Below are 27,126 nucleotides of genomic sequence, written 5' to 3' on the forward strand. Positions count from 1 at the left end.
GGGGGATAAAGCCCAACAACAACAACTACCAGTGGCGTGTGGAATGGCTGATTATTTTTAGACAAAGATTTTGCCCCTCTCAGCAGCAAATTTTTCTTTTTTTTCTTTTTTTGCTGAGCCCGTCACGTTAGATGTCTGCTCTTGATTGCAATTAGATCCAATGCAGACCCCCCCACCCCAGTCCTCCCTGTTTCCCCCCCCAAGATAAAACTAAGCCTCTGATCCCCCCCCCCAGTTCTTCTCTTAAGCCTCCTCTTTTGTTTCTCGGGTTCCTCTAAACCACTTTTACAGCCCTGGATAAACGTTGCCTTCCCAACAGAAGTCTGCTCATTCTGTGGTTGTGTAAATGCGTTAAGGATTAGATTTGAGGTAGTTTACGTCAATTTTGGGAAATCTGGCGTCCTTCCTCCCCAGCCTCCAAAACAGGGTTTGTCCACTTTGGGAACTTTTCAGATGGGTCAATGGTGAGACTCCCAAAGAGCTCTTGGAAAGCTATTGTGAAGCCTTAGGATGAGGTCTGATGTTTCTTTAAGGCAGTGCTTTTCAGCTGGGCCACTTGAAGAGGGGTGGACTTCCCAGAATTCCCAGGATCTGGCTTCTCTAAAGAACAGAGTCAGTGGTTTCTGAAGCTCAGCGGGTTGGTCTAGCCAAGCCTTTAAATCAGTGTTTCTCACCCGGGGCAACTCAAAGATGGTTGGACTTCAACCCCCAGAATTCTGGCAGAAGAAGTCCACCCGTCTTAAAGTTGCCCAGGTTGGGAAATAGCGCTCTAAAAAAACCAGCTTTCTCCACCCTTGTGGTGGGTAGCAGTCTTGTGGTGTCCCCAGATGGGTCTGGCGTGGACCCCATTGCAATTCTAAGAGGCTTTTTGTCATCTGCATCTTCAGGACGCCTCCCCAACCTTGGTGGTGACTTCATTCCCCTCTTATTTTAAAATCCAAGGAACCTGTCCAGGTAATCAGGCGTAGTGCCACTGATCCAAAGCATTTTATGCTGAGAAAGATTTGCAGCCCCCCTCCTCCTCTTCTTCTTCATCAGGCTGCTGGCACCCACAGGCAGCCGGGAAAGCCAGGGGCGGGCTGGGCGATGGCTGCAGTCTGTGCCATTGCAAACTCCGGTTGGAAAACTCTCCAGCGGCTGCTGTTTTTCTTTCTGGGGGAAATCTAATATATCGATTAGCTTTCTTCAGAACAGCATCAATAAAAGTGTATAATGGCTGGGCCCCGTGGCGTCTTCCTCCTGCCGTTTAAAAGCCCCCACGCTGCCTCTCCCCACCAGAGGCAGGAAACCGATGTCAGCTTTTACCTTGAGACCCGCCAGCGGGCACGGCTCCTCCCGGTCTGACCAGCCTTGGCATTCCCAGAATCCAGCGGGCACCGTCAGCAGTTTCCCTCCCCGAGTTCTGCTCTGTGGAAAGAGATGGGCCGAGGCAACCGCAAAGACTGTTCCTTCTCCAAGGCTCCCGAGGACATCATCCCTCCATCCAGTCGATCCGGATGTCTCTTTCTGGCACCCCCTGGCATTTCCTTCCACCTGCTGGATCCCACGGACTGGGCGTCTGCCTCGATTTCCTGTGCCAAAGCAAGAAGGGGTTAACAACGTCGGCGGGCTCGGGGGAACTCGGATTTTCAGTCTATCAATAACCGGAGAGCAGTCATTCTTTCACTCTAATTATGAGCTTTCCTGCCTAAATTGGCAGTTAAATTGTAGCTGACAAAGTTACAGCCGGAGCCTGAGACACATTCAAATGGCGTTTTTTTGGGGGGGGGGGAATGGCAGCATATGTTATTTTCAGTAGAGGATTCTGCAACTCAGATTAAGGTTTGGGAAAGCTGCCAGTCTCTGATTGGGCTTTTTCTGGAGAAGATAGAAGTGGAAACTTTTGCAAGGAATTTCCGATTCTGTCCAATTTCCCAGTATCAGAGTTATTCTGGTTATAATTCTGAATTCGAGCCTGCTTTAGGTCGGTGTTAGGGCAGGACAAGAAGCAACGAATGGAAACTACTCAAGGAGAGAAGCCACCTGGAATGAAGGAGAAGCTTCTTAACAATGAGAACAATTAACCAGTGGAACAGCTTGCCACCAGAAGTTGTGGGTGCTCCATCATTGGGGGCTTTCAAGAAGAGACTGGACAACCATCTATCTGAAATGGTATAGAGTCTTGAGCATGGTGTTGGACTAGAAGACCTCCAAGGTCCCTTCCAGCTTCTATTCTACTCTACTCTACTCTACTCTACTCTACTCCACTCCACTCCACTCCACTCCACTCCACTCCACTCCACTCCACTCTGTAATCTCTTTTGGCTTTTTCCTAACGCAAAGGAGAGACTTAGTCTGGAATTCGTTCAGCTTTGCTAATCTTCCTTCGAGGCTCAGCCTTGAGGACTAGAATCCCAGCTTCTGTTGCAAAGCTCTGAAATGTACAAAGGCCTTTCTCTCATCCTGTTAGGTTCCCTGCCTTCCCTTTGTGCCCCTTCCCCAGGAATGGTTCTTTCCCCCCTCCCTTCCCAGATGAAAAAAACATACCCACCATCCGTATTGCTGACAGGTTTATTTTTTGCCCAACTTGAGGGAGGGAGCTTGATGAAATGTTTTCAGGGGGAGAGGACAATTTTGCTGTAATTAGAAATGCTTTTTTTAACACACAGGCACACACTCGGGTCTGTGGGGTAGTAATGTCGGCGCACAATTGGATATTAGTGGTTGATCAGTTATCTCGTAGGATTGTTGCTGCCGGGATCTGCAATAATAAGCCGCTTGATTAGCCGATTTGCATATCTTTTGAGGACTCAAATTTGGTATTCTCATCTCCTCTCTGTGCATCTGTGGCTGGAACCCTCCCCGGCGTGGGGAAGAAGACGCTGCCGGTGGCCAAGGGACTATTTGGGGCCCTCCCAAATGCAGAGAGGAGACACTCATTTGGGGAGTGGGTCTGAGCTGGGAGTGAGGAAGGGGCTCCTTTGGAGTTGTACCAAAGGAATAGGAAACTCTCCTCTTTTCGTCTTTCATCTCCCCTAATCTAAAATGGAATCTCTGGCTTTGGATGCTTGATCGAAATTATTGTCCTGGCATCTTAGGCGGAAGGACAGCGGTTTTCAGAGGTGTGCAAGATGTCTGTTCTCGGGGAAGATAGCGGTCTGGAGAGGCGGGAGACCCAGGCCAGGGTGGATAGGGGCATTTCATATCAGGAGGTGGATCTGCTGGCAATTCAGCAGTGCTAATGACGAAGTTGATTCATCCAGGTTAACTGTTCCTCTCGGTTAGTTGTTCTTTTGGCTTTCTGATGAAAAGCCACAACCCAGTCAGCTTCCCAGTTGGGTCACTGAAGGCCCCCAGTTTAGCCCACTTATCCACTCCATCACCTGTTGTCTGTTCGGGGGGGGGGTCATTTGTTTGGAGATTGGGGGGAGGCAGAATTTGGACAGGATCCTATAGGTTGTTTAACAAAATGATTGTCTTTCTTATCTCTCTCTCTCTCTCTCTCTCTCTCTCTCTCTCCATCCTCCCCCCATGGTTCATGTTTTTATATGGTCTGCTCCCCTTTCCTTTACATCCAATGGCAAAATATTTATACGATCCAATAAAAGGCAGAAGCTCGCCATCCCTCTGGTTTGCCAGAGACCAAAAGGAGCTTCAATTGGGCGACTTGGGCACGCAATCAGCACCCCCTGGTAACAGACTCCATACATCTTTAGCATTTGGAATTTACATAATCCGTAGGAAAATGATTGATGGCTCCTGGAAATCAGCCTGTCTACCCAAGAGGCAGCGGCTGTGCGGCTATCTGTCTTGCGGGCCTGTCTTCCTCTTCTTTGCCTCCCAAAGATGGCAGCACCTTTCCTGCCTCTCTGCCCTGAGGGAGAGGCCAGGCTCTGTTGTTTTTGAGAACAACCATCTGGCTTTTCCTCCACAGGCGCAGGAAGGAACCGGGAATGAGAGCCCTGAATTTAGTCCATGGCTGATGATCTAATTGCTCTCAAGGAGTGTTTCTCAACCGTGGGCAGTTTAAGATGGGTGGACTTCAACTCCCAGAATTCCCCAGCCAGCAAGGGGAATTCTGGGAGTTGAAGTCCACCCATCTTAAACTGCCCACGGTTGAGAAACACTCCTGGAACCTATTTCAGATTGACCTCAGCCACTCTTCAGCCCTTTTTCACAGCTGGAGACCACAATGAATCTTTGGGGCAAGGAGGCACGGTGGGTGGAGTGGGTCCCCTCTGTAGGAAGGGCCGGGATTCTATTGTCACCTAAGATGTAATTGGACCCTTGCCTCAAATCAATGGGGTTATTGGTTTAATGACAGGATGCCTAGTGGGCTACAAGGGATCATCTTGATGCCAGTGGCCTCTAGGTTCCCCAGTCCAGGGGTAGGCAACTTTGGCTCTTTTATGACTCGTGGACTTCAACTCCCAGAATTCCTGAGCCAGCCATGCTGAGGGGAAAGGGAGAGGTTTCCAGGCTGAGCCATGTTGGCTCAGGAATTCTGGGAGTTGAAGTCTACGTGTCATAAAAGAGCCAAGGTTGCCTACCCTTGCCCAGTCAAATGAGTTCTACCCAAGTCAGCTTTTTTTCTGTCACCCACTGTCCTCCCAAAGCTCCACTCTGAATCTCAGGAAATTAAAAAGCCATCCAGATCTTTGAAAAGATTATTCGCAAACGCTACCCTCCCCTACACACACACACACACACACACACACACACACACATCTAAATTAGTTACAATCTGGTCATCTTCCTTCTATGGTACGATGCAATGGACTGCAATATGGTGCTCCTATTATTTTGACATGATTACTATGTTTTCCTTACAGTTGCTAAGAAAAAGAATCCAAATAAATCTGCTTATTAAAAATATTGATTTGAGCGTTTCATTAATTTGACCCCCCCATCTGTATTTATCTGTTTACATGCAAATGGATCTGATCTGAGCTTGTTCTTCCTTTCTGAATGTGCAGTTTATTCTCTTTTTAAGATATTGGAATTGTTAGGGGAAGATGGAGTGACAGGTGTCAGTAGATATATCATCCTTTTCACGAAGAATTGGCTTTGTTCTATTCCATACCTTTTCTGCTCTTGAAAGCCCAGGTGTGGAGGTTGTAGGGGTTTAAGGTCACTGGGTCTCCAAAAGAAATGGTAGAGTTTTCAAAACTCATGGCAGGACTTGATGGCTGCTTGCTGTATCCTAAGTCAGCATTTCAAATTTATCACCAGAAATCAACATTTGTGGGTGCAAATGCCTCATCCCCACCTTGTGCTTTTCAAGGCTCAAGGTAGCGTTGGAAAACATCTCAGCAAAATATTGACATTTCACGTTCCTGTATTTTTCATAATGTTTCCTTTTTGTTTGTTTGTTTGCTTCTTTTGTTCCAGAAGGAACTGAATTCTGTGGCTTCTGAACTGGCAGCCCGTCAGGAGGAAAGCGAACATTCCCACAAGCATTTAGTTGAACTCAGCCAGGAATTTAAAAGAAATGTACCTGAGGTATGGCGTCTTGCTTTTCCTTAAAATTTCTTTTAAGTCAATCTTCTTCGCCTTCTTCCTCCTCCTCCTCCTCCTCCTCGTCCGTGCTTGAATATGGCCACAAATACTGTAAATGTTTAAGTTGAAAAACTTAAGTTAAGATCCACATTTTGAACGCCATTCCCTTGAATCTCCTTGCCTTAGACGTCTAAACAAGAGAATTTCCACCCCTTCTTTTTTCCCCTTTTCCTTCAGGAAGTTCGGGATATGGTGGCTCCTGTCTTAAAAAGTTTCCAGGCAGAGGTAAGAAGAGACCAGTAACAAGGTACCTTTTTTTTTCTTACCTGGGGACTTCAAATTGAGAAAGAGAGCAAATGTAATGAAAAATGGAAGCTCTTGTTCAAAATGCAAAGCTTGCGTCTGCTGTAGATCTGAACAAAAGTTGTGGTATTTGTAGATATTTGGAGCGGGGGGGGGGCTCCCTTTATCTCAACCCTGACCTTCCTCACCAAGTTACTGAGGGAATGAAAAGGAGGGATCACCTGTCCCTAAGCATGTTGAAGGACATTTTGTATTGCGGTCTTACAACTTCCATGGCATTTTTTTCATTATTTCAAGCATCAATTTTCCGAAGGACTATAATATGGATTTAAAGCAGATTAGATATACAGGATGTAGATATTTGGTTCCCCCCCTCCCGCATTTCATCTGTTCAAACCTTAAGGCCACTTTATATAATCAGCAGAATCTGCATTGTGAAATTATACCCTCAGTGTCTGTGATGGAGAGATTGGGCTGAATGTTTGAAGCTACCCACCAGTGAAAAACGGTCTTTCTGTATGGAAATAATGCAAATCAGAGATGGCTCAGCCGAACAATGGATGAATCGGTTTCGTTTTTATGAAGAATGGACTAAATTGGGCATTCAGCTTAGTCTGTAGACAAGAAGAGAAAATGGATTTAGATGACCATCAAGAGCCAAGAATGGTTTTCTTGGAGAAAGAGAAGTAGGCCACCATCTTGTGATGCAGCCCTGACCCGTTCATCCTAGTCAGTGACCGGGAATGATCTGAGCATATCCTGGGAACTGCTGTGTTCTTACAGATGTTTATTACCCAACCAGATAACATCATCAGTGCTCAATCTCTGAGGTTAACCTTGGGAATTGGCTAGCTAGAGCTTGTGGGACCCTTGGGACCAAAATCTTCTCCTTTGCACTGTGTGAAGGGCCACTGCCCAGGAGATGGGCAGGAGAGGCACACAGCCTTTTTCTCGTATCCTGATTTATTTATGAGACTTATATACCGCTTTAAGTGCAAGCACTCTCTAAGCGGTGTACACCAGTAAGCAAAGTATATATATATTTACATTGCCCCCAACAATCTGGGTCCTCATTTTACCTACCCCAGAAGGATAAGGCTAAATAAGGCTCCAAGTTTAATTTTTCCATCCCAGGGAAGACAAAGGGCTGCTGGTGACGGAAGGGGAGCCACAACAGATTGAAATGGCCGAAGTTCTTTTCTTTTCTTTGGGTTTTTTTTTTTTCCTTTTCTTTCTTTCAGACAGCAAAAAGAGCAGAGCCAGAGCCTTGCTAATTACAAAAGTTGCTTTATGAAAGATAATTCAAAGCAATAATTTAGCAAACATAATCAAGTAGCACAGATGGGGATTCTGATGAATAGTTTGCAACATGCAATTAGCAGCTCTTGCAGTTACATATCATTAACCCTCAGAGCACAAAAATTATTTTCTCATTATTAGATGAAAAGGTAAAATTAAGCTGACTAGACAGTTAAGGAACAAACTACAATTAATTACCTTCATTTATTACAGTCATTATTTGAAACTTCTTTTTTTCCTTTTCTCTCTCTCTCTCTTTCTCCTCCTCCTCTTCTTGGAGGGATGAAAATATCTAAATTAAAAGTTTCCTTACGTGAAAATGTGGGTGAAACATTGACTTGATAATGGCGCAAGAAGTCAAAAGAACCATGGCTGGGTCAGCTAATTTCTCCTGCTTCTCAGTTGCTAAGAAAAAAATAGTTTTGAAATAATAAATTAAGGGAGAAAAGGCAAATAACCCGGAAAAAGCTCTCGGTTTCTCTCATTCTCACATCCTGAGACCGTTTCAAATATCCAGATTCTCAGCCACTGGACTATTTCATCCTCAGCTAGCTGAGCTTCAAGAATCTGCTTTCTCTCCCAATTCAGGACTCCAAAACTGCTTCCTTGCATATTTATTTCTTGGATTTATCCCCTGCTCTTCCACCACAGAATGGCGAATGGTCAAAAGAATGCAAAACAAACAGCTTAATTAAAAACAACCATTAAAAGCATAATTTACATAATGCAGTAATTACAAACGTAAAATAGCACCAAGCCATATGCTAAAAAACCATTATTAAAACAATGCAAAAGTGCTAACTTGGGGGAAAAAGGCCCCACAGGACCCCGTGTAAACCGGCCACAGATCCAGAGGAGCAGGATCCCCGGTTTCAGAATACCAGGCCATCTTTGGGAGTTAGTGGGCTGGGTTTTTTTAAACAAAAAGGGAGTGTGAGACAGTCAACACAATTTGGGCCACCGATGGCTTTAGTTTTGAAGACATCCCTGTGCATTTTACATCATTCTTTTAAAATAAAAACCAACCCCTATCTACCTGCCGGGCTTTATGGAAAGATGAGCTCAGGGACCCCCCATTTATTCCCATCGTTCTCTTCTCCCTTTAGCTGTTCCCTAGATAGAACCACAGGGCTGCACCCGGACCGAGTCCTCCTCGGGGCGAGAAAATGTGTCAATGGGCAGTGTTTGAAACCCATGCTCCCCAGCAGCTCCCCAAGAGTCACAATTGATCAGTAATTTGGAGGGGCCAGGAGCTTTTGGAGGAGGCCCCCTTCATACTGGTGGGAGACCTTGCTGGAGACATCTTCCTTGGCCCCAGCTGATGTTCCCACCGAGGGGTGGAAGAGAGGGGAACCAGGTGCCCCGTGGCACAAGGGAGAAGGGTTTTGTTGAAAAAGTCCCGATGAGATGAACGTCCCTGGGGAGGGTGAGGAAAAAGTCTTTGCCACAGCATTATCGTGTCTGTCAGGAAGTAGGATGACAAAATGGATGGCCAGCAGCAGCTTCCTTTCGTTCAGCAGCAGCAGCAGCATCTTGGCTGTGTAAATTATTAAAACTCTTTTCCCCTCCTTTTCTTCTCCTTTAAATCATCCGTTGCTCCATTTCTCCTTAAGCTCTTTGCTTTTAAAGCTTGAATGGGAATCATGCACAGACTTCCTTCGAAAGGTCTTTTCAGTGTTTCCACTTTGGTTTATTTTTCCTTTCTTAAGGCGAGTGAGGCTCGGCTTGTATTTTGCCCTATATTTTTTTTAAATTTCTCTCTTTTGAGGGGGAACGTTCAGACTTTACACCGCCATCAGGGCTTAATCTGAGAGAGATTCCTCTCCTGCCTTTCTCAAGATATTGCTGATACCAGGAGGGATGGGGCCTGTGTTTTCCCCCAACTTTATTTAGTTCAACTTATTTTTTTATAAGACAGCTTCGAAGCCAGCGTAACACTGTAATGCTGAATCAAAATTCTGGGAAGGTTTTTTTTTTTATTTCTTTGACGAATTGGCTTATCATCTCCACAATCAGAAGTTGCTTATAAACCCGTTGCCTAGAAGAAATACGTGTAATAAGCAACAACTTTCTCACTGCACTAAATGCTTTTTTTTGGGGGGGGGAAGCATCCTTATTTCTCCAGGTATGCCTTCTATCTTGCAATCCTCCTGTGCCTTCAGCAGAATTAGAGAAGGCTCCATGGGACTCCCATGTGCAATTTTGCTGCTTTTCTTTTGTTAAGGACGTCATCCATGGAGGGAGGGAAAGAAGGAATGACCAGCTGTGGGGCATCTGTCGATTTGTGATGCTGGGAATCTCTTGAATCAGGGCCTCGTCAGGGGTCTGCAAAGTTGGCACCACCACTGAGCAGGCCTTACAAGAACAAACACGGGCAAAAATAGAATGTAGGGAGCGTTACTGTTGTGTTGTTGTTGCTGCTGCTGCTATTATGAAGTGGCCATTTGAATTAAAATATCTAACTGGGTTGTTTGGAAAAGAGAAAAGCCAGTGTATTGTTCAAGCATATCATCAGTTGCAATTACATTTAAATGCAGTGTTGCATTTTTGGGCTGTTTGTGTATAAACCTAGGCAAAATATCAACAGAAAGATTGAAGGCAGGAGGAAGGAGTGGCAGAGGCAGAAGGCAACTTTAAAAAAAAACAAAAACTTGTCCATTGCAATAATATTTTTTGCTTCTCAGTGTTGCTTTAAAAGAGAGAGAGAGAGAGAGAGAGAGAGAGAGAGAGAGAGAGAGAGAGTCGCCTTGATAAGGTATAATCATAGCATAGAGGCCAGTCTGACAGTAGTAATTAATTAGGCCATTATGTATTCTATGGTGATAATTGCTTTGCTGGAAAATCACCAGCCATGGAAAAGACCCGGAGCAGAAATGTAATTCATCAATCTTGTGTGTTGTGGAGTGCGCAGTTGTGTTTTCTCTCACCTTGAGTCGAGTGTGTGCAAGGCAGAGAGAAAGAAACATGCAGAGAAGGAAAAAAGTTAATGATACCTCGATGTTTAAAAGTCAGAGGAGGCTGGGAGGGAGGGGGTTCAGATTCCGGAAAGCAAGGACAGAATATTTGGGAGTGGGCTACATCCACCCCCTTGCTGATCTTCTCCGCTTGGCCAACCTCTCAGAGTTTCTCTGCACAAGGGCTAGAAACAGATGGACCTACCAAGCATCCCTCGGTGGGCGGGCGGGCGGGCTGGCTGGCTGGCTGTACTCGGTGTTCTTGGGATGTTGGGCTGCCTTTTCCAGGACTGGCTTGAGCAAACTCTGAGCGGGAGCCGGAGAGGTGTCACTTTGTGGGCTCGTGTGGCTTCCCTCTGCAGAAGCTCCTTTGCCTTTGGGTTCATTGGACAGGTGATGAAACACCTGGACCTGGACCCAGGATGGAGTTTTGGGGTCTCGTTGGTTTACTTGGTCCCACCAGGCCGTTCTTCCAGCATCTAAGCCAGGGCTCTCCAACCTTGGCAACTTTACAACTTGTGGACTTCAACTTCCAGAATTCTGCCGGAGGAATTCTGGGAGTTGGGAGTCCACAAGTTGTGAAGTTTCCAAGGTTGGAGAGCCCTGAATCTAAGCCAGTTAGAAGGGGCAATGAGGAGAAGGGGGGAGGGAAGACCTCTCATTCTTGGATTTAGGCCTGTTTCCAGAGCAGGGATGAGAATCCTCAAGATTGTTGAGGGGCATCTTCAAATTGGGGTGTCTGGGAGCCACAACGGGCAAGTCTAGGATCTCTTGGCATCACCAAAACGGGTGGATTCTGTCCATCCTCATCTAAATATCTGATCCAGCCATCTTTCCATTTCTCCAGCTATCAAATTATCATTCCTCCAAGTTTGCTTCACAATTTTGGAATCACAATTTCTGGACTTCCAAAAACGAATGTATTGGAGGATCTGCTTCCTCTGTTTTATAACTGCAACCGAACCAGGATAGACGCTTCTGCTTTAGGCCAATTCTGGGTTTGTAGAAACTGACCATGAATTGCTTGCTGACATTTCTGTTCCATCTGAAAGTGTAAAGAACGAAAGAAACATGCATGAATGCTTAAGGTTAGGCAATGCCCACCAGGAAGGGGAGGGAGGCAGCAAAGGCAGTTTGCTGTGGTGACTGGAGAATTGTAAATGCCTGATGCGTCCCCTCTGAATGACAAGCAATTTAAATTCAGTCTTGGGTGAAAGATTTGCAATCTCTTTTTTTTCCTTTTAAGATTAAAGGGTTGGGGGGGGGGAGAACCCTTCCTTCCTTCCTTCCTTCCTTCCTTCCTTCCTTCCTTCCTTCCTTCCTTCCTTCCTTCCTTCCTTCCTTCCTTCCTTCCTTCCTTCCTTCCTTCCTTCCTTCCTTCCTTCCTTCCAGAGCTTTACTGAGGTGGAGGTTGGATTCCTAGGGGAACATGTCCAATTGCAAATGTAACTGGCTGTCTCCTAATTTTATGGAACTTTTCCTTGCTGATTCCCCAAACCAGGTGCAGCTTTTATTCTGCTGGTGCCCTTTCTCTCCCTGGTTTCTCAACTGTGGTCCTGTTTTTATGTTTCCCTCAGGTGGTTGCTCTCAGCAAACGGACCAAGGAAGCCGAGGCAGCGTTCCTGAGGGTTTACAAGCAATTAATCAAAGCACCAGGTAGGGACGCTGGGTCTCCTTCTTCTGGCAGGCTGGGAAAGGCTTGATGTGCACTGCGCTCCTCGGAGGCACTCTTGGTCTAGTCAAGAACTTTAGGGATATGAGGAAGGTGGCCCTGAACATTTGTGACTCCTGGTCTGGGATTCAATCTCCAAGGAGAAAAGCACCCCCTGGTCCTTGTTGCCCAAGACCCTCTTAGGAATGGAATGGTAGAAAGCAGAGGGGCGCCTAACCTTCCAGGGTTTCTAGACCACAAAAGAGCCGTAGCCATTCTCCGACGGAGTTCCTGTTTAGTCAGCAAAAACGCCTGCATGTTCCAATATCTGATATGTATTTTAATTCCAGTTGGGCTTACTGGGTGATTTGTACATGCCCTTCTTTCTTTCCTTCCTTCTTTTTTCCTCCTCCCCCCTTTTGTCTTCCTTTCGAAGCTTGAATGGCTTCTGTCTGTGCAAATCTCACCCGGGAAAAAGTGTGATGCTCAGCAAGTGTTTTGATATACTGAGCCCAGGATTGTGCGTCTGTAATTACAGGAAGGGGGGAAAATATCATAATTTTTTCTGATATTGTTCACCCAGATGTGGCGTGGGGAAGCGGGCAAGGCGTGCATTTCTGTTGGACATGGAGAGGAGAGGGAGGGTGGAGAGGAAGCAGTAAAATCATGTTAAAAGCATAATTAAAGTCATTGTTGAGAATGGATTGATTTAAGTCTCATTTTAACTCATGTGGCAGCGACAACTGATTTCTTCATTGTCTTTGGCATGCATCGCTCCCTCTCTACGGGAACACAGCGGGGGGGGGGGAAATAGTTTGCTAAGTAAGGATCGGGCTGTGCATGTGAGGGAAACCTAAATACTTTACGCAGGAGGTAGAATGGAGCTTCCTGGTATCTCAAGTTGGAAATTTGGGGGGGTTGCCAGCGTCTACATATGGCTAGATAAACCCCTTAGGTTGCTTGTGACTTGATAAAATGAGCTCTTTTTAGCTGTTAAGTGAAATGTCCAAGGAAGAAGCTGGATCCTCCAAATGGCCGGTGTTGGAGGATGACCACAAGATGTGTAGCTTCAATCCTGCTTCTAAGAGTCCCCAAAATTGCAAACTGAAGATGCAACTTTGGATCTGAACCAGCAGGTTGTGTTCTTTCTTGTCAACACAATCACAGTGAAGACAGCTGAGACCTCCTAGAGATGGGTTCTTGCTTGTCCAGACATTAGCAATTGCCCCCATGCAAATGGCTTCATTAGGGCATCTCCTGGGCCAGGCACAGAGAGCCTGGGTGGGCACTTGGGATCCCTGCATTCTTTGTCTGTTTGTGTCCTGGTTGCCTGTGGGAAGATCTGCCTCCTGGGTGCAGAGAGTGACCCACACTTTGAGTTCCTGTCCTGGGTGTGTTTGGGAGGAGACCCTCTCAGGAACCACAGTTGCTCAGGGCGGGCGGTGGCTGGAGCTGCCTTAACCACAGACAACGTACGCAGACATTTCTTAATGGGAGGCAGCTACAGATTGTGGCCGGCTGCAGGCAGAGGCAGAAAGTAGAGAGGGTATTTTAAGACTCCCAGTGGAGTCCAGCTTGTCTCTTGGAGGGCTGAACTGGGAACCTGTTGTGGCTACATTCGGGGGAAATAAAAAGAACCATTCCCATTTCCCCTCCTTCCAAGATTTTGCTCTCGTCCTAATAAACTGCTGAGATCTTAGAAAATGGGAACTGGCCCAAAGCCGTCAGGTGGGCTTTCTGGATTGAACATGAATTTGAGTCCGAATCTCTTGGTCTGCTGCAGTTCTGGAACTGGACATTCTAGAATTTCCAAGGGCATCCAGTTGGTCACTGGGAGAAGCCAGCTGCCAGTGAGGAGCCGTTGACCTCATCTGGGAAGATTCTTCTTCACGTCCTCACCGTTGGCCCTGCTATGGCTGCTTGCGACCCCCTAACTGAGAAAGGCTGGACCTCCAAGCCCCTTTGCTCTGTCCTCAAGTCCAAGCTGCTCCTTCCGTCTCCGGAAGACCTGGCGGTTGAAATCCCTCCTCATCAGTTGCACCTTGAAGTGTGTGGTTTAATGGTCCATATCGTTATCTTAGCTCTGAGATGTTATTAGCAGCTGTAAAGTGAGCTGGGCTTTATTTTCTGCACAGCTCTAAGACCAGCTACGCTCCATGTCCCCTACTGATGACCTACCACTGTGGCTGAGAAGTCCACAAGGGGGCTCTGGGCAAGAGACACAAGTGCCCTTTTATTCGCTCTGGATTTGTGGTCTCCACTTCTCGGCACACCTTTGATCCCTGAACCCTCTGTTGGTGGCTCGCCGTTTGAACAGGCACCCCGAGCATCAGACAAAGGCTGAAATATTTACGAGAACTTGGCAGTATTTAGATCAGAGGTGTCCAACCTTGGCCACTTTAAGACTTGTGGACTTCAACTCCCAGAATTCTCCAGGCGATTATGCTGGGATTGAAGTCCACAAGTCTTAAAAGTGGCCAAAGTTGGACACTCCTGATTTAGATCCTGTTACCTTGAATGGTCAAACAATCCGGCGTCTTTGTGCTGCAGAGGTCCACAGTGGCTGCCCAGCCAGAAGTCCGAGATTCAGCTTTACAAAAATGGGTTTGTGTATATTTGGTTGATTCCCCCCCCCCCCCGGTCTGGGCAAAGCTCTCCTCTCATTAAGAACTCTGCATTGATTTAAAACAGATTTGATTGATTATTCTGCTAAATCTGCGGTGCATATGATTAAATCCGTAGCTGTGAGGAAAATGACATCTTTTTTACTGTTTTTTGTTTTTTTTCACACAACCCTTCTCATCCGCTGCCACGCTTTAGGTTAAAAGCTGGAGGGAGAGAACCAGGGACAGAGTTTGTCCATGGCTAAGAGAGCCACCGTCCGAAATTCCTTCCGTGCTTCTGCTCTGACAGGGCCCCTCAGTGCCAAGGTTTCCATCCAACGGCACGTTTTGCCGATAATGCCTGTGTTGCTTAGGCAGTGGTGGGCAGAGAGCAGAGTAAGCAGGTGTGTTTCAAAGAGGCCCCTTCCTCTCCCAGGGCAACCCACCATTATTAGCCAGTGTGCCTGGCTGGGGAGGGGCACCCTAACGCCTCCCAGACCCAGGTAATTATGCATTGACATAATTAACCCAGCAAACCCCATTAGGAAGGCCAGCTAAAAAATGCATCCTTAATTATTTGTTGTGTGCATGCTAATGAGTCCATCTGCACTGCCATTGTACGACACAAACAAATTAATTTACAAGCCCTATTATCTCTAATAAATATGAAAAAATGGGGCTGGTTTCTCGCTTCTCTTTCCGTTTCTTTTCAGATCAGGGTCAATGGGGTGGGGGGAAGCCATCCTTCCCCTCAAGATTGGGTTTCGGACCTGGCTTATCAACTCTGACTCCCGTGGGAAATTTTCCCACCATTATTCTAGGCTGAGGCCTCGGATTGCAAGAGAGAAACGAAGCATGCGACTCTGGTTCAACGCGAAGAACATCCCGGCGTTGGGGATGTTCTAGTTTGGGGGGGGCAAAAATGTTTGAGAAAATAGTGGCCCAGGCTTGTTGAGAGTCTGAAGTCCCATCACCACTGTGTCCCCCTTAATAGGACCAGGGAGACCGAATATTGCACAAATGTCTTATACGAGAGGACTTAAAATCCTTTTGGACTCTCTCTCTCGTATCTAATCATCTATCTATCTATCTATCTATCTATCTATCTATCTATCTATCTATCTATCTATCTATCTATCTATCTCTTCCATTTATCGTATCTAATCATGTATTCTCTCTCTCTCTCCCCCTCTCAAATAATCTTGAGCTTGACCTCTGGGATTTAGGGCTGCTCTGGAGGTCTGGCTGAGCTAATGGCTTCCTCCTCTGAAGGAACACCGCATGAATGTTGTCCCCCCCTTTTTGGGGAAGGTGCATGGAAGGCGCCTTCTGCAGGAGACGGGCCTCCAAGGTCACCTCTGCCTTTCTCCTCTTCCTTCCAGCGGACCCTGAGCCCATCCTTGAAGGGCGGCCCCAGCCCCTTCACTGCCTCGGCCCCGAGAAACCCCCCTTGAAGGAGCTGAACAGGCCCTGGAAGAAGGAGCTGCTGTTCCCCAAAGGTACCCAAATAGTCCTAGTTCTTCCACTGCTGGCATAAAGCAGCCAATCCAAGGCAAGTTGCTGCAGTGCAGGGAGAAGGTCAGGGGAAAACCCTCCAGAGTCTAGTCGGGGCCCATCAGTGCTTGAAAGTCATTCTGTAAGCCCGGCAGATCCGGGGCCAGTGGCCCACAGCTGGAATGATCTGAATGAGGCAGACAGCAAGGAGAGCTAGCTGAGACCGATCCTGATGCTGATGTAGATTTCCTCTCCCCTCCCCCACCCAGAGCAAAAAGAAGGAGCCCTCCCTTGTGGACTGGCAGTTTCAGAGGCCAAGCTTGCTGGGCTCGGGAGCAAAGCCTTGCTGACCGACTCGTTGTTGCAGAGAAATGAGGTGGAGAAGCAAAGGTACGTGAGTATGAGCCGGGAGGGGAGGATGGGGAGGTAGAGAGGAGGGTCCTCCTCAAAGGATAATATATATATATTTTAAATATGTATGTATGTATGTATGTATGTATGTATGTATGTATATGTATATATATATATATACATAGAGAGAGAGAGGGGGGGGGGGAAAGGAGGGCAGGAGGTGGTTAATCCCAGCCTGCATTTCAGGTCCCACCTTCTACCTTTTCCAAGATCTAGAAAGGTCAGTTCAGCTCCATGGTCTACCTTGCAACAACATTTATGCGGCCTGAGAAGGAAGGACCAATGCTACATAAGAAGCACTGCTTCTTCCTCAGTGAGATTCAGAGGTCTTGGAAAACCATTCCTCTACAAATTCATGAAACTCTTTTGCTGCCATTGAGACCCGACCATACACCATAAAAAAATCTATGAATCAAAATCTGTCAATGTTGGGTACTTTTCACAGGTTTTCTTTGTGAACAAAACCCAACTTATATTTTTAAAGAATTCAAGTATAGCTCTAGACAGGCCTCTCCTTTTAATTCTTTCAAATCGAGGAAGTTCTCTAGATGTTCTGCAAAAGCAGCCAAATTATGCAAACAAGTTGGGAAGAATGGGAGGTTCCCTCGATGGACCTCAGGCTGGAGGTGGGTGCCTCATCAAGTCAAGGAGATACATCTCTTGTCTTAGGGGCCTTCAAGAAGCCCAGTTCACTTTGGCCAGCCGGCTGGGGGAAGCAGAAGAGAAGATCAAAGTCCTGCATTCAGGTACTTTTAATGATCAATGGAGACACAGCTGAAGTTGCTGGAGCATTTGCCACGGCTTTCTCCTGAGCCATGTTAATTCTTGGTGGGTTCGTGCCTTTGTAAAGCTCAGCATGGCACTTTCTCTGCTCCATTTAGCTCTTAAGAAAAAAACTGCTTTTTTTGCACGTTGAAAGATCATGTCTTCACTCGAAGGGCTGAGTCCAATTTTCTTTGCTTTTCTTGTTGTCTGGCATTTTCTCTCAGACATTGGAGTGATGGCCAACCTCTCTTTCCTCCAGTCTCTCAAATCCTTCCCTTTTTTATGATATCCAGCCCTTATCTGAAATTATCATTTGACTCAGACTGGTTGAGTCAGCCCAGCTGGAAGAGAGAAAGAGAGTGCTCGTATTCAAAAGTTCTGGAAATGTAAACCTCTGCTGCCTAATGAATGAAATATATCCTTTGAGTTCATCCAGAAATGTTGGTCTTAACTGAACCCAACTAACTTGAATAAGGCTCACAATCTCTCTCAATTCACGATCCTAAAAGGGAGCAACGCTAACTAGGATGGTGCCTGGCAAATGCCAGGATCCGTAGCCACATTGGCAGGACTTCTACTCAATTCTAAGCCTCCGAGTGAGTTGAGAAAGACCTGGAGATAATTGGTGGAGACAATGGGTCTACAAATGTTTCCATTTCCCCCTAATTATCCAGTTTATGACTGAATATTTACTAGCCCTGAGTAATATTCTTTGAGCATAGTCCACTAGAAGAACATTTCTTACTCTCTGTTTTTATGTCCCCCCCCCCTCGTTGCTGGCCAGCACTAAAAGCCACCCAGACGGAGCTGGTTGACTTGCGATGTAAATATGATGAAGAGGCAGCTTCCAAGTAAGTTGGTTTGTTTGTTCTGTTCTGTCAGATGTGCTTGTCCTTACAACTGATGTCTCCCGGTCAGGTTGTGAGGGTTGCCTGGTGTCTAAGTAGGAGAAAGTTCTGATGAACACTTGAAAAGGGCTTCACAAATAGAGAGGCTTAAGAAATTGTAGAAGCTGGGGGGGAAATGTCCGTAACATTGTGTGTGTGTGTGTGTGTGTGTGTGTGTGTGCGCGCGCGCGCATGTGTGTGTGTGTGTGTGTGTGCTTGATTTCTTCCTTCTTGCTTCCAAATATTTCCAGCATCCTCACTGATGTTCCACCATGACTATGATCCCCAATGGTCTCTTCTCTCCTACGTGACGGTGCTAAGAACACTTAATCATATCCTACCAAAACAGATGGACTTTGATCCTGTCATGTGCACCCTTCTGGCACATGGTGTGAAATAATGTTGACTTTGATCAAGACTGGGGCTCATATGTGCTGAATGAGGAGGCATGGAAGGAGAACTGGGATGGCCAGGCATTTGGCTGCTGGTTTCCATCCTTTTTCAAGGTGAAAGGAGAAAAAAGTCCCAGGCGTTTTGAGGTTCATGCAGTTCCCACCACCCCACTATCTGACATTTAAGTCACCATGAAACCAGATTTATTGGAAACTTAAACTAGGACAGATCAGAATCTCTGGATGTTGGCTTTTCCCATGACAATCTGAGGACCTCTTTTGTTTGGTTCATGTTTCTTTTCCCCTTAGAAACAAATGATGGCATCTACTCCTAGTTGCCTTTGTAGATGCTTTGGAAGTCAACCATAACTCTTGTCTTCTTGCCGTAGGACAGATGAAGTGGCCATGATAATGACAAATCTTGAAAAGGCCAACCAGGTGAGTGACAGGCGGTCGTGGGGAGAGGGCTTTACCAACGAAAACGACTTAAAAGACTTGGGAAATGGACGGTTGGTGTGATGTTTCAGCCCAAAGTTCTGATGGTTCTGATTCTTCTCTTTTCTAGAGAGCCGAGGCTGCCCAGAGGGAGGTAGAGAACTTGCGGGAACAGCTTTCCTCTGTAAACAGCTCCCTTCGCTTGGCTTGCTGTTCTCCCCAAGGACCAAGTGGGGTGAGGACCAGAAGGGGATCCTGATCAATCAAATGAGGAAAGCAGGCTCCCGCGGGAATTTCCAGAAGCACAAATCTTCCATTTCCAGATTCCTCACTCTACGAATTCTGGTTGCAACCAGCTTGATGCAGACCAGGCTAATCTAATGTTGAGAAACAATTTAGTTTTGGTGCTGGCTTCCAAGTCTTAAGCTGAGACCCCTATTTGCTGCTAGAGTCTTGTGTCTACCTTCAGCACCTACTTCAGCTTTAGAAGAGAGCAGATAACATGAGGCCTCCAGATTGGTCTCCTGATTGTTGAGAGAGCAGAATCTTCTGCTGAAGCCTCCTCTGAAGTTGGAGATGACTCTAGTGAGGGCTTAGCAAGAAGTGAGGTCCTTCAACTGATCTTTTTTGGTGTGCAGATATGTGTCTTTCATAAGGATGCGTGATATAGCCTGTCTGGAATTGACCTATAGAAACCGGGATGTAGTCCTTGTTATTTCTAGCTAGAGAAATCCTCAGAATTAGTACATTTTCCCCTTGAGATGCCTTCTTTTTGCAGGATAAAGTGAATTATTCTTTGTGTCCGGGTCCACGGCTAGAGGCAGCACTCGCCGCCAAGGATCGGGAAGTTCTCCGACTTCTCAAGGAAATTCAACATTTGCAAAATTCCATGCAAGAAATGGAAGATTCTTCAGCCAATCAAATTGCAGACCTAGAACGGCAATTGGCAGCCAAAAATGAGGCCATCGAAGTGGGTATCATTTTTGTGGCATTATTTCCCCAAGAATTGGGTGTGGGGTGATTTAAATTAAAATCTTAATTTTCCAAGGATTAAAATGGGATGGAAGGATTTTCCATCTGTTTTAATCTAGGCCAAAATAGGAATTACATACTTTGTCCAATAACTTGGTTAAAGATGAATGCAGGGTGTGGCGAATAGGTGTCATTGTCTATAGCGCACACACACAACATTTGAATAATATTTGAGCTGAGTTAACGATATGGTAAGCAGTTCAATGTATTTTGGAATATGTGGAAGAAAGCTGTGCCTTTCTTTTCATGTTAAGATTTGTTTCAGACCATAAACTTCTGCCTTTGAATAAGAATTTTTAAACATTTCTATTTGCGTGTCTCTCTATTTGCACTTGTATTTTCTTTAGAAGTTGGAAGAAAAACTTCGTGCTCAATCTGATTACGAAGAGATCAAGACAGAACTGAGGTAGGGATCCCCCTCACTTTGGGTTCTCTCAAAGGTCCATCTCTCTGCAGGAGCTATCAGCTGATCTTGCGAGATTCTCAGTCCATCCTAAGAAAGCTTAGATCTAAATGGCCAAGCATTTCTCAGCTCTATTCCCAGAAGGAGAGGAGATCTCTCTGGATTCAGGGATCTGTCTGTGGGAGTGGAGATCCGAGGTGGTCCAGGCAAGGATGTCCCATCACCTGGACTCATCAGCTCTTTGTAACTCCTAATTTTCCCCCTTTTCTTCTGTAGCATTTTGAAAGCAATGAAGCTGGCATCCTCCAACTGCAATTTGTCCCAGGTAAGTTGGAAACCTTCCTGACAGGTGCACACACCTTAGCTGCAGCCTCGATCAGGTTATTCTGCAGCGTGCACTAGGAAGAAGGTAGGAAGAAAAGAGAGAGAGAGAAAGGAAGGAAAGAAAGAAAGAAAGAAAGGAAAGAAAGAAAGAAAGACAGATCACTAGGACTAGGACTTCTAGGGTCTTCTTCTCAGATAGACCCCGTCATTAAGAATTGGGAAGACTTTTGTCTGCAAACTGCTCACTTCAGAAGTATTTTCAGTGGATACAGACTAAATAATTCCTGAGGCTTTGCCGATCCTTGCTGGGAAAGATCCCTGTCCTTCTGTGGATCTTTTTAATTTAAACTCTTTGGATCCACCAGTCTTCCAATTCTTGGGTTGGTAATTTGGAGCCTTTGTTGATTTCTTGCATTTACCCCCTGCTACTCCACCAGATGGTACTCCAAACCGGGAAGAACAAGAAATTCTGCACAGCCATTATGCAGAAACAGGAAAGTGGTGCCCGGTCAGATGGCTGAACTAATTGCCACATTTTTAGGGTTGACTGGAACAAGTTGCTGCTTTCATGGAGTTATTTTTGTTGATGATCTTTGCGTTATGAATAAGAGTATTTTTGGCTGATGGGTGCCAAAAATGGATGAAAGGAAGGAAGGAAGGAAGGAATCCTAATCCTTAGCCCTCTTATTTTGTTGTGTATTTAGAGTCTCTCAAAACCCTCCGACGCGCTCTTTCTGGGAAAAGATTCCTTCTACCGATCTCAGAAGTATCTCTTGGAAAAACCAAACCTCACCACCAACCCTGGTAGGATGGCAAACGGACTGAAGGGGGAAAAGATGTGTTAATACAGAGAGTCCTTGTCTGTGTTTCTTCAACCTCAGCAGCTCTCAGACAGGTGGACCTCCATTCCCAGAATTCCCCAATCAGCCACGCCTGGGTTTGCACACGCAGTAGTTTGCACAGATGGCTTAATAAATTAAAATTGTGGAAGCTGCAGGGTTTAAGGCAGGGACAGGGGCCTTTCCAGGTACTTTAGAGCAGTGTTTCTCAAGTTTGGCAACCTAGAGATGGGTGGACTTCAGCTCCCAGAATTCCCCAGCCAGTTGAAGTTCACACGTCTTCGGTTGTCAAAACTGAGAAACACTGCTCTGAACCCTCGGAGAATTCCAAGGTTTGCATTGGATTTCAATTCCCATCACTCCTGGGGGATTGTCCAGTACTCATTCCCCTTCTATAAATCACTCTGATTGGCTGAAAGAGCTGTAAAAATGGGAGCTTCCTTATAAAAACCATGGGTGGGCATTTGAGAGGGGACCACTTCCTTCCTCCGGCTTTCCCAGGCTGTCCAATGTTCCTAGCTGCCCGTAAACAAGTGCTCTCCAGATCCCATCATCCCCATCTGGCATGGTCCAGGGAAGCTATAGTTGGTGTGTGTGTGTCCTCTCTTTGGTCTCTAGAGGAGGATCCCTCAGAAGATGAATCGGTGAAGGACTCCATGGGCCCCGAGCAATCTTACGCGTCTCCCCAGCAGCTCCTGCACAACCCCAGGGAAGACTCCACCTCCCCTCCACTCCTCCAGCCCCTGCTGGCCCCCACGGTGGCTCCGGAGGTACTGGGGACCTGTGCATTGGTGTCTTCGGGGCCAGGTGCTGGTGAACCCCAAGCCTGAGACTCCCCTCTCCCCACCACAGATGGGCCCCCCAAGCTACAAGAGTGAGAACAGCAGCACAGGCAGCTTCCTCTCCACCTTCTATGCCGCCAAAGGGCTGGTGCTGCCCACGAACCCCGGCCTGGCCAACGACAGGAGCCCCCCAAGTGACCAGTTGGAAGGCAGCAATCCCAGCTCAGCCGATGAGGAGCAACTGGACACAGCAGAGATTGCTTTTCAGGTGAAGGAGCAGTTGCTGAAGCACAACATCGGTCAACGCGTCTTTGGACATTATGTCCTGGGCCTCTCACAGGGCTCGGTCAGTGAGATCCTGGCCCGGCCCAAGCCTTGGCGCAAGCTGACCGTCAAAGGGAAAGAGCCCTTCATTAAGATGAAGCAGTTCCTCTCCGATGAGCAGAACGTCCTGGCGCTCAGAACGATCCAGGTGCGCCAGAGAGGTGAGTGGTCCAGGTGGGGAACCCGTTGGGGTGGGAGGTGATGGGTGCTGCTTGGGGGGGTGGTGCAGGAATCACTTTGCACAGGTTCAATTCCTCCTCCTCCTCCTCCTTTGAAACCAAAGTTCTCCCTGCCTTCCTACTTCTCCGTGATCTCCTAAGCCAAGACTAGCCAGTTGAGATATGTCAGCCTCAGTTTTGGTCTCCTTGGGGCACCCGGCTTTTCTCTCCTCCATGCGAATGTTCGCGGGTCAGCTCCTTGTGGCCTGGCCTGGCCCTCTTCAAGGCAGTGTGCATTCTGCAGGCTCAAGAACAATAATATGATTAGAACTGAGCCAGGCTCAAAGATGGTTACACAAGAGGCTCCTCTGCAAATTAAGTGAGTTTTAATTAAGATAATACTGCTACCACTAATTGACTTGAAGTAGGATACAGCTCGATTTTGGAGACCCACCAAATGCACACGTTTAAAAAGAGGATCCCTGATGTCCGTAATTCCTTGACTTTAAGTGAACAGAGCTGTTCCAGGGCTGATGATAGTCTTCGCTATTCTCTCTCTTTGATCAGGGAGCATTACACCAAGGATTAGAACTCCAGAAACTGGTTCAGATGACGCCATCAAGAGTATCTTAGAGCAGGCCAAGAAAGAGATTGAGTCCCAGAAAGGAGGTAAGGGGCCCATGGGGGTGGTGGAGGCCTTTGGGGATTCATTTTGCCCTCTGAAATTTAAAATTAAGGGGCCGTTGCCCAGATAGGAAGATGAGACTTGGGTACTTTAAGTTCTTCTTAACTTTGGCCGTTGTCTTGTGCCCTTAATCAGATGCATTTTTAAATTCTTCCTTAAATAAATTCTTACTTTTTCTCTCTTGGTGAAGTAAGAGGCAGTCTTTAAATATTCTAAGCATTGCAATAACTAACTTTCTTTCCTTGAGTCAGTTGGAATTAAGGTGTCGTCTGCTGCCCTCTGCTGGTTCCTTTTATAGGAATTCCGCAACCTGTCCCGGGGTTAGTAATAACAGAAAATAATTCTGTGTACAAGCAGAGGTGGGCCATAACACCCCAAAAAAAAGGCCAGGGGGGGGGAGTATGTCCCTTCCAGTCAAAATTCTCTTAAATTCAAATTGACGTAATTGACAGCTTCATTTGCGTAATTGACTGCCCCTACGTCATCAGCATCAATTCGCAAATGATTTCAATTTACTGAAATGATGGGGAAAAGTCAATTGCATTATTAGATGAATGAAGTCAGCGGTCTGGACTGCTTCAGAAACTGTGGATTCTGCCCATTTGAAAAGATCGTCCACAGAATCTGAAGTTGGGTTGTAAGAGTCACAGTAGTCCATCCAAAGGAACAGAATTGTCTGGAGAAAAAAAGGGCTGTGCTTGACCCCAGGGTTGCATGTCTCATCCTAAGACATCACAGACACAGAGAAGGTCCCATGAAATAGCTCCTGTTGATTTTGGTTCATGATGACTTGGTGGAACTCCATCCCATGTTCTTCTCTCTTTTGCCCTGCTCCATAGGAGAGGCGAAGAGCACCTCCACGCCCCAGGTGGCCACCAACGGCGTCAGCACCAGCAACTCAGAAGACGCCATCAAGAACATCCTAGAACAGGCCCGCCGCGAAATGCAAGCTCAGCAACAGGCCTTGCTTGAAATAGAATCTGGCAGCCCTGGCCAACCCATCTCCACGCCCTCCCCTGCCGAGCCCTCCCCTACGCCCTCCTTCAGCCAGAGCATTGTCCGTGCCTACATCAAGCAGGAAGAAGGGGGTGGGCTGGGCCCCAACATCAGCGGTGGCAGCAGCAGCCGTGTGACCCAGACCCCTCTGGCAGTGCTCTCCCCTGCAGCCTTTGTGCAGAACATCATCCGCAAGGTCAAGTCTGAGATTGGGGACGCCGGCTCCTATTTTGACCAGCACTGGGCCTCCGACAGGAACCTCCTCAGCCGGCCTCTCACCTCGGTGTCCCCCTCCCTCTCTTCCTCGTCCAGCTACTCCAGCATGGCCAACGGTCGAGTGTGTCCACGAGGTGAACCTGGGGACCCTGGTCTGAACGAGGAGGACTTGCCCACCTCAGAAGATGAACCCCATCGGGTGTTAGAAGTAAAGTCAGAAGGGGTGGGCTCAGACGCCCCAGGAACCGGGCGCTTGTCTTACTACCCCTCCTATGTGCCGAGGACTCTCAAGCCCACCGTCCCCCCCTTGACCCCAGAGCAGTACGAGATGTACATGTACAAGGAAGTGGACACCTTGGAACTCACACGGCAAGTCAAGGAGAAGTTGGCCAAGAACGGGATCTGCCAACGCATCTTTGGGGAGAAGGTAGCTCAATCGTCAGTCGTGAGGAAGCCAGGTTAGCTGGCTTGAGAAGGGAGGTCAACATTCTCTCCTCTCCTTCAGGTGCTGGGCTTATCACAAGGCAGTGTGAGCGACATGTTGTCCAGGCCTAAACCGTGGAGCAAGCTCACCCAGAAGGGACGGGAACCGTTTATCCGGATGCAACTTTGGCTCTCCGACCAGCTGGGCCAAAACATCAGCCAGCAGGCCAGCCTGCCTCAGGGTAGGCACCTCCGCCCTCGGCAGCCGCAACCCCCCAAACCTTTAGCCACCCTATTTATTTTTCCCCTGCAGTGCCTTTTAGCTAGTTAAATCAGTTATGGTGCTGCAAAGATGCCCTCACAAGGGCTGTGGAGGTCTTCTCCAATCTTGGAACCAATTCTCCAATTATTATTGGAAAATAATAATTCTTATTTGATTTCATCTGCTCCTCCCTCCCGCCTTTCTTTTTTCATTCACAGCCAGCCCTGGAGAGTCTCAGTCTTCTCCTTCCCCGCCAGCCAGTCCTTCTGAGCAAGAAAAAAATCCTCTGGAGCCCCTGAGTCTTGCCCTGGAAAGCAGCAAAGAAAACCAGCAGCCGGAAAGCAAAGCTGGCTCCTTGCTGAGTGGCAAAATGTGCCCCAACCATCACAACTCGGTTGGCATTCAGGAAATTGTGGCTATGTCCCCCGAGTTGGACACTTACTGCATCACTAAGAAGGTCAAGGAGGTCTTAACCGACAATAATCTTGGTATGAAGCAAGGGGTGGTCCTGTTCCCAGTAGTCTTGGGGGGGGGGGCAAAGAGAATTGCCTTGTTCTATGATGGAGGCCAAGAAGATGTTTCCATCAGGAACTTGATCAGACATTATCCTGTCCAGAAATTTCAGGGATCGGGGACTTCATAGCCATTTGCTTTAATTTGAGTGATGCATATTTTGCAGTCTCTTAATGGCAGCGTCTCCTCTGCCAATTTAGTGTAGTGGAGATAACTAAATTAAAAAGCGCCAGGCAGGAGGAGGCCATCTAATTAGAATACACGTTGGGGTCCAGCACTGAGGATGTACTAAAAGCTCTTGAGGGGTTTCTCCATTCCAGGGATACTGCTAATCGTATTTGTATTTCTGTAGTATGTTCCCTGAGGGATTATGATGGGAATTAGGTCAGGGACTGAGAAGGCTCTATCGTTCCAGAGAAACAGGTAATAATTGCAGGTTTCAACTGAGATCCTCACCATTGTGGCTGGGTGTTGATTGTAGAATTCTTCTCCTTATCCTTTGGAATTAGCCCGGAGTAAAATTTTAACTCCTGCAGAACAAACTCGGTCTGCTTCTCCCCAATCCTTTGGAAGAGTCAGAAGGCATTTCCGGTACTCCCCAGATGAAAAAGCCTGAGACCAGACTGTGTATAAAACGAAACCAAATAACCCCCAACTTTTAAAGGGCTTCAATGTCTTCCCTGATTAAAATGACGAATTTATCTTCGCACATAAGCTGCAATCTCAGTTTCCCATTTCTCTCCTTGTTTAGGTCAGCGCCTTTTTGGAGAGAGCATCCTGGGCCTGACGCAGGGGTCGGTCTCGGATCTCCTTTCAAGGCCCAAAGCTTGGCATAAGCTGAGTCTTAAGGGAAGGGAGCCGTTTGTCCGCATGCAACTCTGGCTGAATGACCCCCACAATGTCGACAAGCTCCGGGACATGAAAAAGTTGGAGAAGAAAGGTGAGGCGCCCTCATTTCTCACATTCCTGGCATGCAGCGGTAAAGAGAGATGCGTTGGGTGTGGTAGCCTGTAGTGGGTCACGTCTCCTCTGGAGATACTATCTGAGGTGGTGGAGCTACACCCACCTACAAATCTTAGTTGATCCCCTTTAAGTTGTTTAAGGGACGGGTCAAGAGGGCAAGGTTGCGTCAATAACTTCCTTGGGTTTCTTGCTTGCCAAAAAGGGATGCTGCTTACGTGGGGTGTCTGTCAGTGACTGGCCTTGTGATTATTTTGTGATGACTGGTCTACAAGTGAGCTCACATCCTGCCATGATTAATTTCCTATAACTTCTGGCACTCAGCTGCTTGCCAGCAGAGGAGGCCATGGTGTATTCTTTCTCCCTCCCTCCCTTTGGTGAAGTAGATTTTATCTTTCCGTGAGCAGCTATTGATTACAAGTAGTAGTCCTTGACTTACAAGTTCATTTAGTGACCGTTCAATGTTACAGCGGCACTGAAAAAAGTGAACTATGACCGGGTTTTGCACTTAAAACAACTGTAGCCTGTGTTTGGTCA

The 27,126-nt window shown here is 47.0% G+C and overlaps 1 protein-coding gene across 2 annotated transcripts in view; it reads left to right on the forward strand.

The window, feature by feature from the left end:
* CUX2 (cut like homeobox 2) overlaps positions 1-27,126 on the forward strand; it is a 62,908-nt gene that overhangs the window by 33,598 nt on the left and 2,184 nt on the right. The window contains exons 2-21 of one of the 2 annotated variants that reach the window (XM_039362610.1): positions 5,371-5,481; positions 5,716-5,763; positions 11,612-11,690; positions 15,671-15,787; positions 16,052-16,172; positions 16,863-16,939; positions 17,743-17,809; positions 18,627-18,675; positions 18,803-18,907; positions 19,451-19,642; positions 20,052-20,110; positions 20,384-20,432; positions 21,136-21,235; positions 21,889-22,040; positions 22,123-22,537; positions 23,102-23,203; positions 24,059-24,858; positions 24,937-25,096; positions 25,335-25,604; positions 26,381-26,569. In XM_039362610.1, coding sequence (XP_039218544.1) covers positions 5,371-5,481; positions 5,716-5,763; positions 11,612-11,690; positions 15,671-15,787; positions 16,052-16,172; positions 16,863-16,939; positions 17,743-17,809; positions 18,627-18,675; positions 18,803-18,907; positions 19,451-19,642; positions 20,052-20,110; positions 20,384-20,432; positions 21,136-21,235; positions 21,889-22,040; positions 22,123-22,537; positions 23,102-23,203; positions 24,059-24,858; positions 24,937-25,096; positions 25,335-25,604; positions 26,381-26,569 — 3,262 coding nt within the window. The remainder of the gene's footprint in view (positions 1-5,370; positions 5,482-5,715; positions 5,764-11,611; positions 11,691-15,670; positions 15,788-16,051; positions 16,173-16,862; positions 16,940-17,742; positions 17,810-18,626; positions 18,676-18,802; positions 18,908-19,450; positions 19,643-20,051; positions 20,111-20,383; positions 20,433-21,135; positions 21,236-21,888; positions 22,041-22,122; positions 22,538-23,101; positions 23,204-24,058; positions 24,859-24,936; positions 25,097-25,334; positions 25,605-26,380; positions 26,570-27,126) is intronic. The other variant, XM_039362611.1, reaches the window with a different exon arrangement.

Source organism: Crotalus tigris, unplaced genomic scaffold (assembly GCF_016545835.1).
Source record: "Crotalus tigris isolate CLP2741 ecotype Arizona unplaced genomic scaffold, ASM1654583v1 scf7180000019478.12717781048:2074007, whole genome shotgun sequence".
Classification (NCBI taxonomy): domain Eukaryota; kingdom Metazoa; phylum Chordata; class Lepidosauria; order Squamata; family Viperidae; genus Crotalus; species Crotalus tigris.